At 52.2% G+C, this 16,060-nt stretch overlaps 1 protein-coding gene across 1 annotated transcript in view; it reads right to left on the minus strand.

The window, feature by feature from the left end:
* Positions 1 to 3,984: 3,984 nt before the first annotated feature.
* The window catches only part of TET3 (tet methylcytosine dioxygenase 3), a 104,516-nt gene continuing 92,440 nt past the window's right edge, over positions 3,985 to 16,060 (minus strand). Inside the window, exons 11-12 of the mRNA XM_040993681.1 lie at positions 11,981 to 12,320; positions 3,985 to 11,260 (exon numbers count right to left, since the gene is read on the minus strand). Coding sequence (XP_040849615.1) covers positions 9,450 to 11,260; positions 11,981 to 12,320 — 2,151 coding nt within the window. The 3' untranslated portion in view covers positions 3,985 to 9,449. The remainder of the gene's footprint in view (positions 11,261 to 11,980; positions 12,321 to 16,060) is intronic.

Below are 16,060 nucleotides of genomic sequence, written 5' to 3' on the forward strand. Positions count from 1 at the left end.
TTAAAAAAGAGGGGAAAATGGGTGCCGGTTCTATCCCGGCGGCCCCGCTTCCCTTCCAGCTCCCTGCCTGTGGCCTGGGAAAGCAGTCGAGGACGGCCCAAAGCCTTGGGACCCTGCACCCGCGTGGGAGACCCGGAAGAGTCTCCTGGCTTTGGACCGGCATAGCATCAGCCGTTGACGGAAGATCTTCCTCTGTCTCTCTTCTTTGTATATCCGCCTTTCCAATAAAAAAAAATAATAATAAAAATAAATCTTTAAAAAAAAAAGAGGAGAAAGAGAAGAGGGGGAGGATAGAGACAATGATAGATGAAGGGAAGAGAGGGGAAGAGAGAGAAGAGGCAGAGAGAAGATGAAGACAGTACCCAGGGGCAAGCGGGCGGGGGAGAGCGAGCACGGGAGAGGAGAGGAAGAGAAGGAGAGTCAGACAGAAAGAAGAGGGGCAATGAAGAGAGAAGAGAAAGTGTTAAAGGACAGAGTGGGAAAGGAGAAGCAGAGGAATGTTAGGGTTAGGCATTGGGGGGTGGAACGGAGAAATAGAAGAAGGGGGAGACAGAAGGAGAGCCCGACAAGGACAAAGAGGGGAGAGAGGAGACAGACAAAGAGATAAAGGATCAGCAAGGGAGAGTGAGTGAGTGACAGATAAAGGACAGAGCAGGAGAAACAGAGGGGAGAGGAGACAGAAAGGGAGGAGAGGCAGAACGAGAGATGGAGAAGCATCAAGAGGAGGCGGAATACAGATCAAGGACAGAAAGACAGAAGGAGAGAGGGGAGGAAGAGGAGAGACGGGTGAAGGAGAACAGACACAGCAAGAATTAGAGAAGCAGAGAGAGGCCAGATAGATGAACAGGGAAGGGGAGAGAGAAGAGAGATGAGTAGAGACTTCTCACTCAGAGAGAAGCAGACTAGGTGATAGGAGACACGGCAGCTCGAGGGCAGAGTGGGAGAGGAAGGGAGAGAGACTGCAAAGAGTGAGCGAGAGTACAGAGAGGAGAGACGGAGATCCTGCATCGCTGGTTCACTCGCCAGGTAGCTGCAGTGGCGCATAGCTGTGGGCCGTCCTCCTTGCACTGGAGCAGATGGGACTCGAACCAGTGCCCGTAAGGGATGCTGGTACCACAGAGGCTTAATGTGCTTGATATGTGTTATTCTTTGTGCTATTAAATCTTCAAACAAAAGCTTTATTTTTATTGAAGAGCAAATCTGCAGAGACCAGTAGAGACAGATCTTCCACCTACTGACTCACTTTCCAAAAGGCTGCAACAGCTAGAGCCGGGCTGAGCCAAAGTTGGATGTGTTGGGCTTGGCAAGGTAGCCTAGTGGCCAGAGTCCTCTCTTTGCGTATGCAGGGATCCCATGTGCACACTGCTAGTTTGTGTCCCTGGTGCTCCACTTCCCATCCAACTCCTGGCTTATTGCCTGGGAAAGCATTATAGGATGGCCCAAAGCCTTGGGACCCTGCACCCACGTGGAATACCTGGAAGAGGCTCCTGGCTTTGGATCAGCTCTGCTCCAGCCATTGCAGCCACCTGGGGAGTGGACCACTGGACAGAAGATCTTTGTCTCTCCTCCTCTCTGCATATCTGACTTTTCAATTAAAATAAAACAGATCTTAACAAAAGAAAAAGCAGCAGCTCTGACTTGAGGCTAGCCCAGCCCTGGCTGTTGTGGCCATTTGGGGAGCAAACTAGTTAAGGTCTCTCTCCCCTCGTATTTTTCAAAATGAATTTCATGAACAGCACAGCTGGGGAGTCCCAAGAGCCGTGCACGGGTGAGGTCCCTCTGTGCCCTCAGACTGGGGCTGGCCTGGTTACTCACCTTAAGCTACAAGAATGAGAGTGTAACTTACCTGCTGTGGCAGTAGGGCCTTTGTTACACACTCATTTGATCCTTGCATCCCACATCAGCCTGGGAGGGGAGGGCAGCCAGGCCTCTGGTTTAGAAAGCCAACAACCTTCGCAGTCCAACTGTTGGGTTCTGGGTTTCTGGGCTTGAATCAGCCCGAGTCTCCTGTGAATGAACCTGTACGTTTCCTTAAGATCCTGCCACGTGGACTAACGCTGTAGGCGAGAGAAGGAGCTGGTGCAGCAGATGGCACAGGTGGGACTGGTGACCGTCAAGGGAGGTACGGGGATTAGGCACGTGGATGATGCACAGTTCACTGTGATCCTTTCCTGGAAGCACACTTGGTGAGAACAACTCAGATGCAGGCACAATTAGGAGTGGGTGTTGTGGTGCGGCAGGCGCCGCTTTGAGGCCCAGCAGCTCCAACTTCCCACCCCGCTCCCTGCTCGTGGCCTAGGAAGGCAGCAGAGGATGGCCCAAGTCCGTGGGACCCTGCACCCTGGCTTCAGACTGGCTCAGCACCGGCCACTGCAGCCATTTGGGGAGCAAAGCAGTGAATGGAAGCTCTGTTTCTCCCAAAAGGACAAATATATGTTCACTCTAATATTAGACAACCTCCATTGAGAATACAAAACAAAAACTAAGGTAAACATACACTTGTAATCTCATAAACAAAGGATGTAATGGAGCCCAGAGCACCAGGAATCAAAGAAAACTGACAGAATACATCCCTACAACTGAGTCCAAGTAGAGCCCCGAGCTCCTGAGCGTACCCAGACAGAACATGAGCCTCTGTCCTTACCTATGCCGACCACGTCCTGACCCATATAAAAAGCGGAAAGTCGGAATCAAGACTATACTTGACAATTTTACTATAAAACACTGGGGTCAGTGAGAGGAGACATTAGGAATGTCCTATTTTCCTACATCTCATGGGATTTGATACTTTTGCTTTTTAATTTAGGAAGAAAAAAATTGTAATAAATAATTAAATTATTATTACTTATTGGTAAATGATTACTGTTCCTTTGTTCCCGCTGTCGATTTTGATTCATGGCTTTTAAGGGGAAGTATAGTAACTGTGTAATAAAAACTATCATAACCAATTGTGAAGATGGCAATCAATACAGTATGCATCTCTACTTCCAAAGCTGAACCCCCAAAGAAATGTGCCAAAAAGGTGCTGGACTCTCTGCCATTGTCCATGCCTGCGTGTGGGGTTACAGTGGCGATGTGGGGAGATCAGTGAGGGGCGGGGAACCTCAGAGCATAGGAAACCGCATTGTAAAATAATAAAAAAGGAAGATCTCTCTTCCTGTCATTCTTTCAAGGAATCAATCTTAACTATGTAAGTAAAAACATTACAACAGCAAAATTACTGCACTCCACTTAAAAATACACATCACAAGGGCAATGCAGAACATTTATGAAAAATGGAATTAAATTTAGGTACCAAAAAAACTCATCTCTGCATGTGCATTTCCCTGCACGTTCTGAAATGCCCTGACACATGGGGGGGTCTTTGCATACAGGAAATGTTGGTAACTCCTCATGCTCCCTCAGTCCTGGCCTTCCTGCCAGCCCTGGACGCGGGGTCTACAGGATGGGCTTAGAAAGCGACAGAAGTGGGTCTCGTTGTACAAGAGGCAAAAAAAAAAAAAGCAAGTTAGTATATGTGTCCCCTTTCTCTCTCACGCACACACCCTCTTAGGTTCTAGGATATGTGTGTGTTAAGGCTCAAGCAGAAGGTGCTGCTGAAACAAAATGAGTACAGCCTACACTTTGCGATTGGCACCTGCTGTGAATGCGGGGTTCTGCCCCAGCAGCTCACATGGACGCTCTAGTCTTCTTAGTTCACAGTTGCCTCTTCCAAACAGCTGCCACTGGCAGGAGGGAGAGCCTGCAGACTTTAAGGAGAGGAAGCTGTCTCCAAGCGCAGTGAAACGGGGGGCTGAAAGACAAATGGAAACAAACAAGAGACCGGCGAAGGAGGTGTCTGCTCCGGCTGTATTGGCTGCTGGCCTCAGTCCTGAGCCGCCAGGAATCTGCAGTGCCCATGGTAAGGGCTCTCCGCACACGGCCCCTGTGTACCCCCACTCAAGTCCAAGTGCAAGGGAGAGAGAAAAGAGGAACCACACCAAATTTGAGTGCAAAAAATAAATATAAAATTTATTAAAACACCCACAATATTTTAAAGATACCAGGAGTAATACAGTTCACAAACCCAGTTGTTTGTGTAAATTATAATAAAATACAAATCAAAAAAGGATACATACTTGCAATTTCTAGGCACCCTAAATTAAATTTACTGAAACACTGGGGAGGGCAGGAAGGGAGGGTGAGGAGGGGTCATCAGGAGGCAAACCAATAAAAGCAGAAGGAAAAAATTAACGAAAAGATAAAAATTATACAAAATAAAATTATCAGCATAAATTTACTAAGAATATCTACAGTTTAATAATACACATCCTATTGCCTTGAGACATTGCAAAAAATCTACCATTCATCCATCAACCCCAGATAAACTTCATTTCAAGTAGCCACAGTTTACAAAGACGGAATATTCAAGTATGGTTGTTAAGTACACCTCCATTGGAAGCCAGGGAACCAAACAGGAATTTGAAGAGATAAAAAACTAAAACACCTCAAAAAACTACAGGGGTTCTAGATTAAGTCTAATGCGTTCATATTTCCACTCTGCCACCTGTCTTGAACACATGGAAAAGAAATGACATTACTCCTGCTCTCTTCTCCTCTCCCTTCACCAAAGAAAAGAAACAAGAATTCCTGTGTGGGAACCAAGACAGTTTGGAATGTTCACATGAGCCGGTTGGGTTTGCACGGAGCTCCCCCCGGGTGGCTGACAGGTTGTTCTGTCACAGGAGAACAGGACAGTACCACTCGGAAAGCATCCCTGATCATCAGAACAGAAGCCAACAAGGAAGTACATCAACCCGCTCACCGACTCTGGGAGCAAAGAAAAAAAGGGGGGGGGGGTTGCAGACTTGGCATTTCTGCGCTGCAGCCTCTGCTCAGGGGAGAAGCTATTGCTGGACTCTTGCCCACAGGACAAGAGCTGGGAGCACCGGTGGGGCAGGACAAGCAAGGCTGGGGGTGTGCACCTCAAAGTGTTGGTTTTGGTCCAGAGGACACTAAAGTTGGCTGTGCATGTGCACAAGAGCACATGCTGCAGAGGAACTAGATTCAGGGGGTGTCACTCCAGCCCACGCCCCCCGCGCCAGGGCCAAACTGGGAGCTGTGGGCAGGCAGGAGAGTCGCACTGTTTTAAAGCAAAGTTGAGACTCAGTCAACCACCCCAGCCTACCTGCTTTTGTTCTTTCAGTGATGCTGACTGCTGAGATGGAAAACCAGAGTGACCCTGAGACTCCTCAGGGTCCAGGACACAGTCAGATGGACCACCCACAGGAATCAGACCCTCATGGACACCACCTCGCCAAGTTGTCACCATGTCGTGTTTTTGAGGTATTTAAAAAAAAACCACGGTGACAGTGGATGACACACAGTGGGGCTTCCTGTGGAGTTTTGGAAACATCAGCTTCTGTGGACCCAAGAAAATTCATAACAGCACCAACTAGGAAGCAGCCCCAGCAAACCTGGAAAGCTTCAACATGAGGCATTGCCCACAAGGGAGGGTCCACACTGGGTACAGGCTGCGAGCTGTGGGGAGTGTGCCCCTTGCCCGCCCTGGTCCCGGCAGGACCCCTCCCAGAGATGTCTGCCTAGCACCTGGGCCGCTCCGGGCTCTGCCGACGGCGGCCACACCCACAGGGGCGGGAGCACCTCACTCCTCTCTGCAACCGCTCCTCAGGCCTGCGTGTCAGAATGCACCTGCCCGCCAGGCAAACCCCAGTCCCCTGTACAGTGAGGGAGCTGGCCGCTTCCCCACCTGCCTTGGTTGGGACCGTTTTTGGCCACTAGGGGAAGAACAGTGGAACAAAGCAAAACAGCCGCCCAGAGCGGATCCAAGCATGGTAAACAGAGGTTTCCAAAGACAGCACCAAAAGAAGGATGGGGTGAGGGGACACGAAGAAGCCGAGAGACTGGAGCCCACCTCGTTTTTGGTTGGTTGTGGTTTCAGCATGGGGCTAGCACCTCAGCAAGACAGGATCAGGGACAGTCACATTAAAACACCGTAGCACCATTTTATTTAGACGATTTCAATTCATAAAAATGCTTCCTAGGCCATAAAACGCACTGCAGTAACAAAAGGGAAGAGAGCTTAGTTGAGGCACGTCAGGGATAGGAGTCTTCGGCCAGCTCTGCCTCACTGCGACACCCTGCTGTGCTGAAACAGTGGAGAAGCAAGTCTGGCTGGGTTTCGCTCAACGACTTCACATTCCTTCTACTCCCTGGCACCCGGCCTCACACACCTACACATCTGCAAAGCCCTAAGCTTTGCTTCATTCCTCACTTCAGGAAGGTCACTCTGTCCCAGAGAGGCCTGAGGGGCCCCGCTGGGGACCTGTCGCCACGCCCACGCTGTCCTCTCAGAAGGTAGAGGAACCCAGGGAGCCGGGCTGGGAGTCGCCGACTCTGCCCAGCACGAGACCTGCAGCCAGGCTGCCAGGGGTTAGGTAAGGGTTTTTTAAGCTAGCACCAGTTATTTTGTGAGAACCTGCCGTGAAGCAACTTCTATTCTGGGGGGGAAAATCTCTTAGCTAAGAACTCGGCAAGTGCTTCCCTCACACACCAAGGCAGAGAAAAACCAAACAACGTGGGGGGGGGGGTGCCTGCACTGCGCGAGGGTGGTGGCGGGGACTCAGGCCCTGTCTGCTGTCACCATGTCGGCACTCTTAGGACGTGGTCATGCTTTAGGTTCTGTAATTGCGATGGCTTTATTTTTCTTCTCATGATACAAATGTCAATCATTTTTAGGACTTTTAAAAAAATGATAGTGCCAGTAAAAAATAAAAATCTGCTTCTTCTAGGAAACCTTCAGCAGCACGGGGGAGACAAAGAGCTGTGCATAGTTACGTTTGAAGCACACAACTAAAGCATGCGGACGTCAATGACTGAGCTTTGAGGTAGGTTACACGTGTAGTGTGGAGAGTGGGCACGGGCCGGCTCGGCTGGCGGGGGGGCCCCGCGGCCTCACCTCGCAGCAGCCTGCGTCCTACCCTAGTCGCTCATGGGCTGGCACGGGGAGGGGGCACGGCTGTCACATGCTTCGCGCTTGTACTGGGTTCTCCTTGCATCTAATGGCTTTGCTACCAAGGGGCCGGGGTGGGGGGCGGGAAGCATACCGGACACACAGGAAGATTCACACCTGCCCAGCACGGGCATCACCTGGGTTACACGCGGGACCTTCCAAACCAACAGCCAACCTGGGGCTTCCACGGGTCACGCAGACAGTCACAGTCGCCACATGTTTTCGTAAAATAGCATATCTCTTGCTTAAGATCATTTAAAATGAAGTTTTCAAGGCACCCCCGCATCTACCTAAGCACGGAGTCAAATGAGACCTGCATAAGAGTACTGATGCGATAAGCAAAATAGCATTTCAAGGACCCAACTCTTCCTCAAAACTAGAAAATTAGCATGCTTGTTAAGACTCTGCTTCCTTTAGCTTGTCACACTGAAGGTCAGAGGTTTTTTCCTATAAATCTGAATTCTGAATAATTCTAAGTCCTGATAAGCTCTTGGGTATTTATTTCCAAAACAATAATATTTTGTTTTTGTCCTGTAAAATAAATGCAACTTTACAGAATATGGTCAAAGTGGAGGATAGACAAAGCACATTAAATATTCAGTTACTATTTACAGTTTCTCCCACAATTACATGTTAAAACTTTTTTTTTCAAGTTGCTGCTTAAATCTAGGCAAAAGTGCTTAAAAAACTCTCTCCCTATATACAGTGAAAAGCAGACCACGTGAATGCACAGGACGTCTTGCGGCCATCCCGCTGGCGTTCGCAGCCGAGGCCCCAGGAGCGCCCAGCGGCCAGCTCTCCGCTCCTACACAAGGCACCTGGAAGCTCAGGGACTCGCCTGCCTTCAGCATCATCATCTGATTGTTAGACTCTACTGATGAATGAGGACCTACGTCTGACAAAGACTGCGCGAGAAATACCGAATGATGATCCCAGGGCGTGGCGGCCGCCTGCCTCTCCCACACTCACCACATACGTCCCCACAGGTAGCCGGACTTCCCTTCTGTCAATGCCACAGGAAAACACACTCCAAGAAGCCTGCCTTGCTGAAGGGGAGGGCTGCTTCCACCTGCCGGGCCCAACCTAGCTCAATAATGTCACAAAGAATTAAGCACCACATCCTCAAAGAACTGAACAAATGCACCAAAATTTTAGAACAGGTGTGTTGAAGTGAGTGGAGAGGGAAGGAAGGAGAGGACATGATCAGATGGAGAAATGGCACCAATGAGAGAGGAGAATCATAGCAACCTGCTGAGAAACATGTGACTCTTGCACTTTAAAACTGGTAAGGGTTGCCCCCCAGCCCCACCCCGAAGGAGCACGGAGGGGGCAGGCTCGGGGAGGCATGCACCAGGGTCCAACGTGGACATGAGGAGGGGTGGACGTGCTCACCGCTGTTACCCCGCCAAGCTCCCGCAGGCTGCAACCTGCCCGCGGAGCTGGAGTCCCAGCCTGGAGGAGACAGCACCAGGCTCTGCTACAGCACCAGTTTCCGCACAGCCCTGCGCACCGAGGGCAGGGCCATGCCGGGCTTTTCACAGCTTGGATTCAACTTCTGACTTTTGAAAGATACAGTAGCCCTTTGCTCCATCCCAGCATAGACTTTGGGGGTGGGGAGCGTTTGCAAAAACTGCCACTCAGATTCCTTCAGCGCCAAATTCACTGGCTCCTGGGGGCCCCTTCAGCTCCCAGGTGCTGCCTAGTGAGCCGTGACAATGTGTGACTTGATAAATAACGGACAGTGGATTCAGTGTGGAGACTACCAAGCCTGAAGCTGTCTACTTCCAACCTGATTTCTGGGGGAGATCTAGGCCAGGGTGTCCAGGGTGGGGCCCCCAGTGGCAAGCCGGGGTTGTTTGGCTACATACAGACTCTCCCCTCCTGCAGCAGAGCTCAGGGGCTGGTGGCAGGGAGGGACAGCCTGGGGGGCTGTCCCCGCTCCTGGGCCCAGCTGGCCTGAGCAGGAGCGAGCAACCACTGGCCTTTCCTGCCCATCCTTTACCATTACTATTGTCGCTTTAAAAAACCCAATAAATACACATTTTAAATGGAATTTAAAACTACTCCTTTGTGAAAGGACACTATAAATTTTCTTTCCATTATTGTGATATACAAGGATAGAGTTTTAAAAACAAAGGAAATAAAAGCCCCTCCAAAGAAGAGAGGAGGGAAAAAAGGTGGAGATATAAATATTAAGATCATGGGGGGGGGAATCACCCGACAGCCGTAGTTTCTTCAAAGTGCTGGGGAAGTGGGGGACGGGGCGGGTCAGCTCTGAGGTCTGGACCATAAATACATATATATGATATGCATTATCTATATATGTATAGAGATAAAAAGACTTCTGCACCCCCAACCCGCCCCCAGGCATGAGGGCGAAAGCACCAGAGGCAGCTCGGGCTGGGCCCGACGCTGAGGTACGCTGGCTCCCTGGCACCTAGATCCATCGGCTGTAGGGGCCAGTGACCTTCGTGTAGGCGTAGGAGGACACGGTGACGGCCGAGTCTGTGGGCATGGCCAGCGCCTGCCGCGTGGGGATGCTCCCCTTCTTCTCCTTCTGCTGCGGCTCGGCCACCACGGTGCCGCCCCACTTGCGCTTCTTGCCGTACAGCTTGGCCTCCTGCTGGCCCAGGCCCAGGCGCGCTGCCTCCTCCTGGCGGGCGCGAGCCCGCTCGGCCAGCTGCTTGACCTTGGCCTCCCAGAGCGCCAGCCCATGATTGGGCTGGTTGAGGTTCTTGTGCTGGTAGAAGACCAGCGAGATGCGGGTGGGGTGGCAGCGGTTGGGCTTCTTGAGTGGTGTGGTGGCATGCAGCTCCCGCCGGGCACACTCTATGAGGATGGAGCCGTGGGCCGGTGCCACGGCCACACCGCCGATGTTCTCGTCCAGGAAGTTGTGCTCGCTGTCTGACCACAGCTCCTCCTCCTCCTCCTCTCCAGCCTTCTCCTCTTTCACGGCCCCCTTGGAGGCGGGCTCCTCACCGACTGCTCCAGGCGCTCCAGAAGCCGCCGCCGCTGCTGCTGCAGGACCCTCCTCCAGGCCAAAGGGCTCCCACAGCTTGTCCGTCCCCGGACCCAGAGGCCCACCAAGACCCGGCCAAGCCTTGTCCAGCTGGCCCGCCGCAGGCGTCGGAATCCTTCCTTCCTCCCCTTTCAGGGGGTTCCACAGCTTGTCTTGCAGCCCAGGTGAGCCCTTGAGGGCAGCACTGAGATCTGCTGCTGCACCCACACCCCACGACTTCTCTGTCAGGCCGGGCCCAGGCAAGGCAGAGGCAGTGGCAGCAGTGCCACTTCCAAACTTGCAGGGGCTCCAGGGTTTGCCTCGCAGGCGCCCCCCGGTGTGGGGTGCTGACTGCTGCCCCTCACCAGGGAACAGCCCCCACTGGCCCTCCGGGAAGTGTGAAGGGGTCAGGCAGCCAGCCCCGAAGGAGCCAAGCTTGTCTGTAGCAGCGGCAGGGCTGTCCCCAGGAGGGTACACACCCCAGCTACCACTCACACCATTGGTCCTCTTGGGAGACATGTTGGCACCTCCAGAGAACTGGCCCCACAGGTGGTTGGGCCCCCCGTTCTGAGATGCCTCGGGCAGAGGTGGCTTGCCCAGCTTGCCCAGCTCTCGGGGAGCAGCTTCGGTCTGTACCAGCGGCTCTACGGGCTCTTGCTTGATGGATCTGGTGTAGCAGTTGGAACTCTGGGAGAAGGGCACGGGATCCCGGGAAGCCGTGTGGAGCTGGGGTGCTCTGGGAAGCAGATACTCCTTGGGGCCTGGGTAAGCAGGCTGCTGGTGGGGAGGCGTGGGGAGGTGGGCATCAGTTGGAACAGCCTGTCCCGGCAGCTCGGCAAAGTCAGCACCACCATAGGCCGGGCTCAGGCCGCTGTGCAGCGCATGGAGGTCTGGCTTCTTCTCGAAACTGCCACTGCTGCTGCTGCTGCTGTGGCCCCAGGCCCCGGGGCCCAGGAACTGGGAAGGGAAGACGGGGTTGCCGGGTGGAAAGCCATAGTAGCCGAATGAGGGCAGCGCGTACTTGGCGTGGAAGCCGTTCACGGAGGTCAGGCTGGGCTGTGCGTAGTAGGAGTGGTAGGAGTACACGCTGTTCACGCTGTATGGGTCAGAGGGCCGGCAGTTGCCCAGCACCGAGTAGCTCTCCACCACCGCGTTGCTGCTGTACTTGAAGGAGCTGAAGTGGTTCTGTGGCTCCACCTTGAGCGAGGGCTTTAGGCCTGGCTGCGGCAACGCCCCTTTCAGAGACAGGCCTGTGGGTAAAAAAAGGGGTGAGGTGGACAAGGTGCCGGGACCCCCACGGCTTGGCAAGGCCCATTCCTAATGATGAGTGCCCTAGGGGCCTGTGCCATGACATTGGGATCTCTTATGAGTGCCACTGGTTCAAGTCCCAGCGCTCTGCAAACTTTGGTCCAGCTGCCTGCCAAAGATCATGGGGAAAACAGCAGAAGATCGCCAAGTGCTTGGGCGTCTGTATCCAGGTAGGAGACCCACATGGAGTTCCAGGCTCCTGGATTCAGCCTGACCCAGCTTAACTATTGCAGCCACTTGGGAAGTGAATCAGCAGATGAAAACCTCTAACTCCACCTTTCAAATCAATCCTCATTATTTATTTCAAGGTGTTTTCCCTTTTGGGGAGGGCAGGTCAGGTGAGTTGCAGAGGAACAAGCTGCAACCGACATGTGCTCCTGGGCACCACCTGGCACAGGCCTGAGCCCACAGGCAGCTGGGCAGTATCCACAGCACTTTTGCAATCCCTATGAGTTGGTGGGATACCCCCCGGAAGGTGCTGGGGCCCAGAGGAATGGGGAACTACAGGCACCAGAGGTCTTGGGGCACACCCCCAGGGGATGCTGCTTCAAGTGGGAGCAGGGGTGAGCATGAGAGGCATGCTGCCGGACACGGGTGTGCTGGGGAGTGGGGACCATCATGGAGGCCAGGCCCGGCAGCTCCAGGCGCCCTCCCACACGCACCTGTGTCGGGCGTGACACCAGCCAGCTCCAGGGCTTCCTGCTTGATCTTCTCCGGAGTGCTCAGCTTCTCCTTCTGCATCATCTTCTTCTTCTCGGCTGCTGCCTTCCTGGCCTCGAGCTGCCGCTGGCGGCAGGACTTGGCGGGCTCGGGCAGGCGGCGGACCTCACGGGGGAAGGCAGTGAGCACCTGGATGGCACCGCTGCCCACCTTGGCGTTCTGGTTCTCCTCGCTGCCAAACTCGTCTGTGCTGGCCATCTTGTAGAGCGGGAGCACATGCAGCTGCTCGTCCTCAGGGATCTGGCCCACGCAGCGATTGTCTTCCTTGGTCAGGGTGCAGACCTGGCTCAGTCGGGGAGGGAGAGGACAGAAGTTGGCGCCCCACACACCTGGAACTGTGGGGTACCTCTACCTCCAATTTCTAGGTGGCGCTCTCATCTGGGTCTGTAGAGCTCTCCCACACATCCACGCACACTCCCATCTCTCCAGCTCCTCCTAGAGGCAAGCTGATCTCCCAGGCTCTTGCTGCTGGCAAGGGGTCAGGGTTGGCAGACCTACCCTGCCCAATGCCCAGTCCTGCTGCCATTGCACCATGTCATCCCAAAGAGCCTCGGACCTTCCACTACTATTCTGAATACTCAGCCTCCTTTTGCTCTTATATTACTTCTCTTCATTAAAAACCTTAGGGGCTGGCCTTGTAGCACAGTGGGTAATGCTACCACCTGCAACACTAGCATCTCATTTGAGCACTCGTTTGAGTCCTGCATGCTCTACTTCAGATTCAGTTCCCTGTTAATGTTCCTGGAAAAGCAGGGAGGATGGCCGAAGTCCTTGGGCCCCTGCAATCACAAGGGAGACACAGAAGCTCCTGGCTGCAGCCTGGAACAGTCCTGCCCATTAGGGCCATCTGCAGAGGAAACCAGCAGATGGAAGATCTTTCTCTGTTTCTTCCTCTTTCAAAATAGTAAATCTCTAGAAAAAAAGAAAAGAGCAGACACAGGCCCAGATACCTTTTGGTAACTGCACTGGGTCTCATGCACAGGATTTTCTAACCTCATGCTTATCTTGGCCTAGTGTGATGGATGCCTTACACCTTGCCTCCTCTCCCAGGGACTGACATGCTGAAGACGGGACATCAAAAGCTTGTACCAAAATGGAATGACAAGATTATTTTTGTACAAAAATTTCAAATTCATGCAGTCTTCTCATTACTCTCTCATTTCTCCATGAACTTTCTGAAGACCTCTGAGTCTACTGAATGTCTTGTGATCATTTCTACTTGTTTCTCTTACCATAAACAACACTTTTTGAAAATCCTTTTAACTTTCCAAGACATTTAATTCCATAAAACAAATGTTAGGAATTAAAAGTGCCACATATTGCCAAACTCCCCTACAAATTGACTCCATTTTTCATCAAAACCAGAATGTGTTTAACTTGATTGTTTTATCCATAATTTTACCACTAACTTCCTTCAACACTTTCTGCTCTATATTAAAGCTTATCTTCATTCTTGGTTTAGCATTTCTCAACCAGGTCTGCTTTTTCAAGTTTCTTCTCTGCTCTTACACTATTTTCTTACTTCCTAGTATTTCTGGGGTCTTGATAATGGAGAAAATGACCCTCTACAGGTGTGCCAGTGACATCACACAAAACAGCCATACCAGAGCCCACACCCCAACCATGTCCTTTCTCAAACTGACAGAGCAAGCCAATATTCCCCTTGCTCCAAGTCACCCTGGTCAGTATCACACAAGCTGGGACCAGCTGCTCAGCCCAGAGTCCACTGAAACCGTATGAACCAGTCACTCCTAATGCCAGGCAGCGTGCCCACCTTGCACTGTCCCATAGTTCAGGGCTGCGTATTCCCTCCTCCCTACCATGGCTTTCCATGGAGCCCGCTGCTTTCCCACGGGGCTCCCACGCTGTGTATGGTCAGCATCAACTCCTCCCTTTGTGACCATCATTTTCATACCTGCTTGTTTTATTGTTATTCCTTTTGCTTACTTTGAAACTTTTTATAAATTTGCTGAGAGAGCACTCCCATCTACCAGTGCATTTCTTATATGCTGGCAAGGCAGGAGGCTAGAGTCAATCTGAGCCTTCCACGTGGGTGGCAGGTGCACATTCACCCGAACCATCAACATGGCCTCCCAGGGCCTGCACTGGGGGAAGATGGAGCCGGCAGCCAGGGTCAAGGTTTCAACCAAGGCACCCCGAGGTGACAATTATCTAAATCTTTCAGCCAAACGTGGGCCCCCGTGACCATTCCCATTTATGTAGAGTCATCCGTGCCCTGCGGCTTGGCCTTTTGGCTGAGATCAAGTAAATGCCATCATTACTACTTCTTGGCCACTTGTTACAAATACCACTGCAAGCATGGACAGGCTACAAAAGTGTCTAGACAAATGAGATCACGCAACACGCTCAGGCTGTCCTGTGACTGGCTTGTCTTAATGATGACTCAAGCCACCTGGTCTTTCTACTTTGCTTGAAGAATGCTATTACTGAACAGAAACTGAACCTTCTTGGGCATCAGCTTTAGTACCAATCCTTCACCATGGAGTCTTCCTTCGGCATCTTGCTCTGCCAAGCCTATCTCTTCCCACAGCATGCCACCCTCATGTCCCCTGGCCTTGGACTGGACCCCTGTGCATTTTCAGGCTTGACTGGCCATCAGCCCTGCTCTCTACCCCTAAGCCTCCGTGTTAACAGCAACTAAGCAAAGGTTAAGAGCAAAGGAGACGAAACGTGCTGCTCTCCCTACCACACACAAGACACATTACAGTGGTTCAAAGATATGGCCATCCTTATCTTAACCAGGACCGACAGGATATTCACAAGGATCAAGTATCGACAGGCAAGGAAAAATAGTAATAAAAGATACACAGAAGGAGATGGCATTGTTTGCACAATATCCTGCCAAGTGAGCAGGAGTCCAAGCTGACAGTCAAGGTCAGGCAGCATCACTCTACTGGGCATGATGGAGAGCACTTATTGCCCTTCACGGGAGAACGGGTTAAACGCTGGCAGCGCTGTGCAGCCTGCCTCGGAGGGTGAGGAAGCCACTTCTACCCGCTGATGAGAAAGCTCGAGCTATCTTCAAGAAAAGCAGGCCATAGAACCGCATGTTTATATAACAGGAGCCTACGTGTGGACGCACACAGGCTGGGTGTCTGGATGGCCATCCAAAATGCCCAGAGTGGTAAGATGTCAGGCAATCTTTGTATGCCGTATCAAGGTTTTGACAGTAAGGAGTTCAACAGAAAACAGGGCTTGGCATGGTAGCCCCTAGTGGCTAAAATCCTTGCCTTGCACTGCCGGGATCCCATATGTTCTCCGGTTCGTGTCCCTGCTGCTCCACTTCCCATCAAGCTCCTTGGCTTATGACCTGGCAAAGCAGTCGAGGACAGCCCAAAGCCTTGGGATCCTGCACCCGCGTAGGAGACCCGGAAGAGGCTCCAGGCTCCTGGCTTTCTATCAGCTGAGCCATTATGGCCACTTAGGGAGTGAAATCAATGGACAAAAGATCCTCCTCTCTGTATATATGACTTTCCAATAAAAATAAATAAATCTTAAAAAAAAAAAAGATACTACTTTCCACCTGCCCAAAGTCAGAAACTTTGGAGTAACTCCACAAGCTTCTGGATTAACTTCACTGTACCCCGTAGCTCCCAGACAGCTGTTCTCCCTACCTCTTGCCTAACCCCAAAGGGTCCAGCCTTTCCAAATTTCTACAAGAAACCTTCCTGACAAGCTGACAAGGTGCAGACGGGAGCCTGCCTCGTCTTGGCCGTGAGGAGGGAAGATGAGGCATAGAAATGAAATTCTGGGCTGGCCTTTGAGGCTCAGGGGAGAGAATCAGGCAGCTCCCTTTCCAGGCAAATGGAGGTGTGCCTCTGCCTCTTTCCCAGTACCCCCATCAGGAGCCCTGTCTGCCCAAGACCTTGCTAAAACCAGTGGCTGGCATTATGGCACGGCAAGTTGAGCCACTGCCTGGACTGCCGGATTGCACAGGGGCTCTGGTTCCAGTCCTGGGTGCCCTGCTTCTGCTCCAGCTCCGTTAGTGCACTTGGAAAACA

Source organism: Ochotona curzoniae, unplaced genomic scaffold, assembly GCF_017591425.1.
Source record: "Ochotona curzoniae isolate NIBS_2020 unplaced genomic scaffold, NIBS_Ocur_1.0 contig_883, whole genome shotgun sequence".
Lineage (NCBI taxonomy): Eukaryota > Metazoa > Chordata > Mammalia > Lagomorpha > Ochotonidae > Ochotona > Ochotona curzoniae.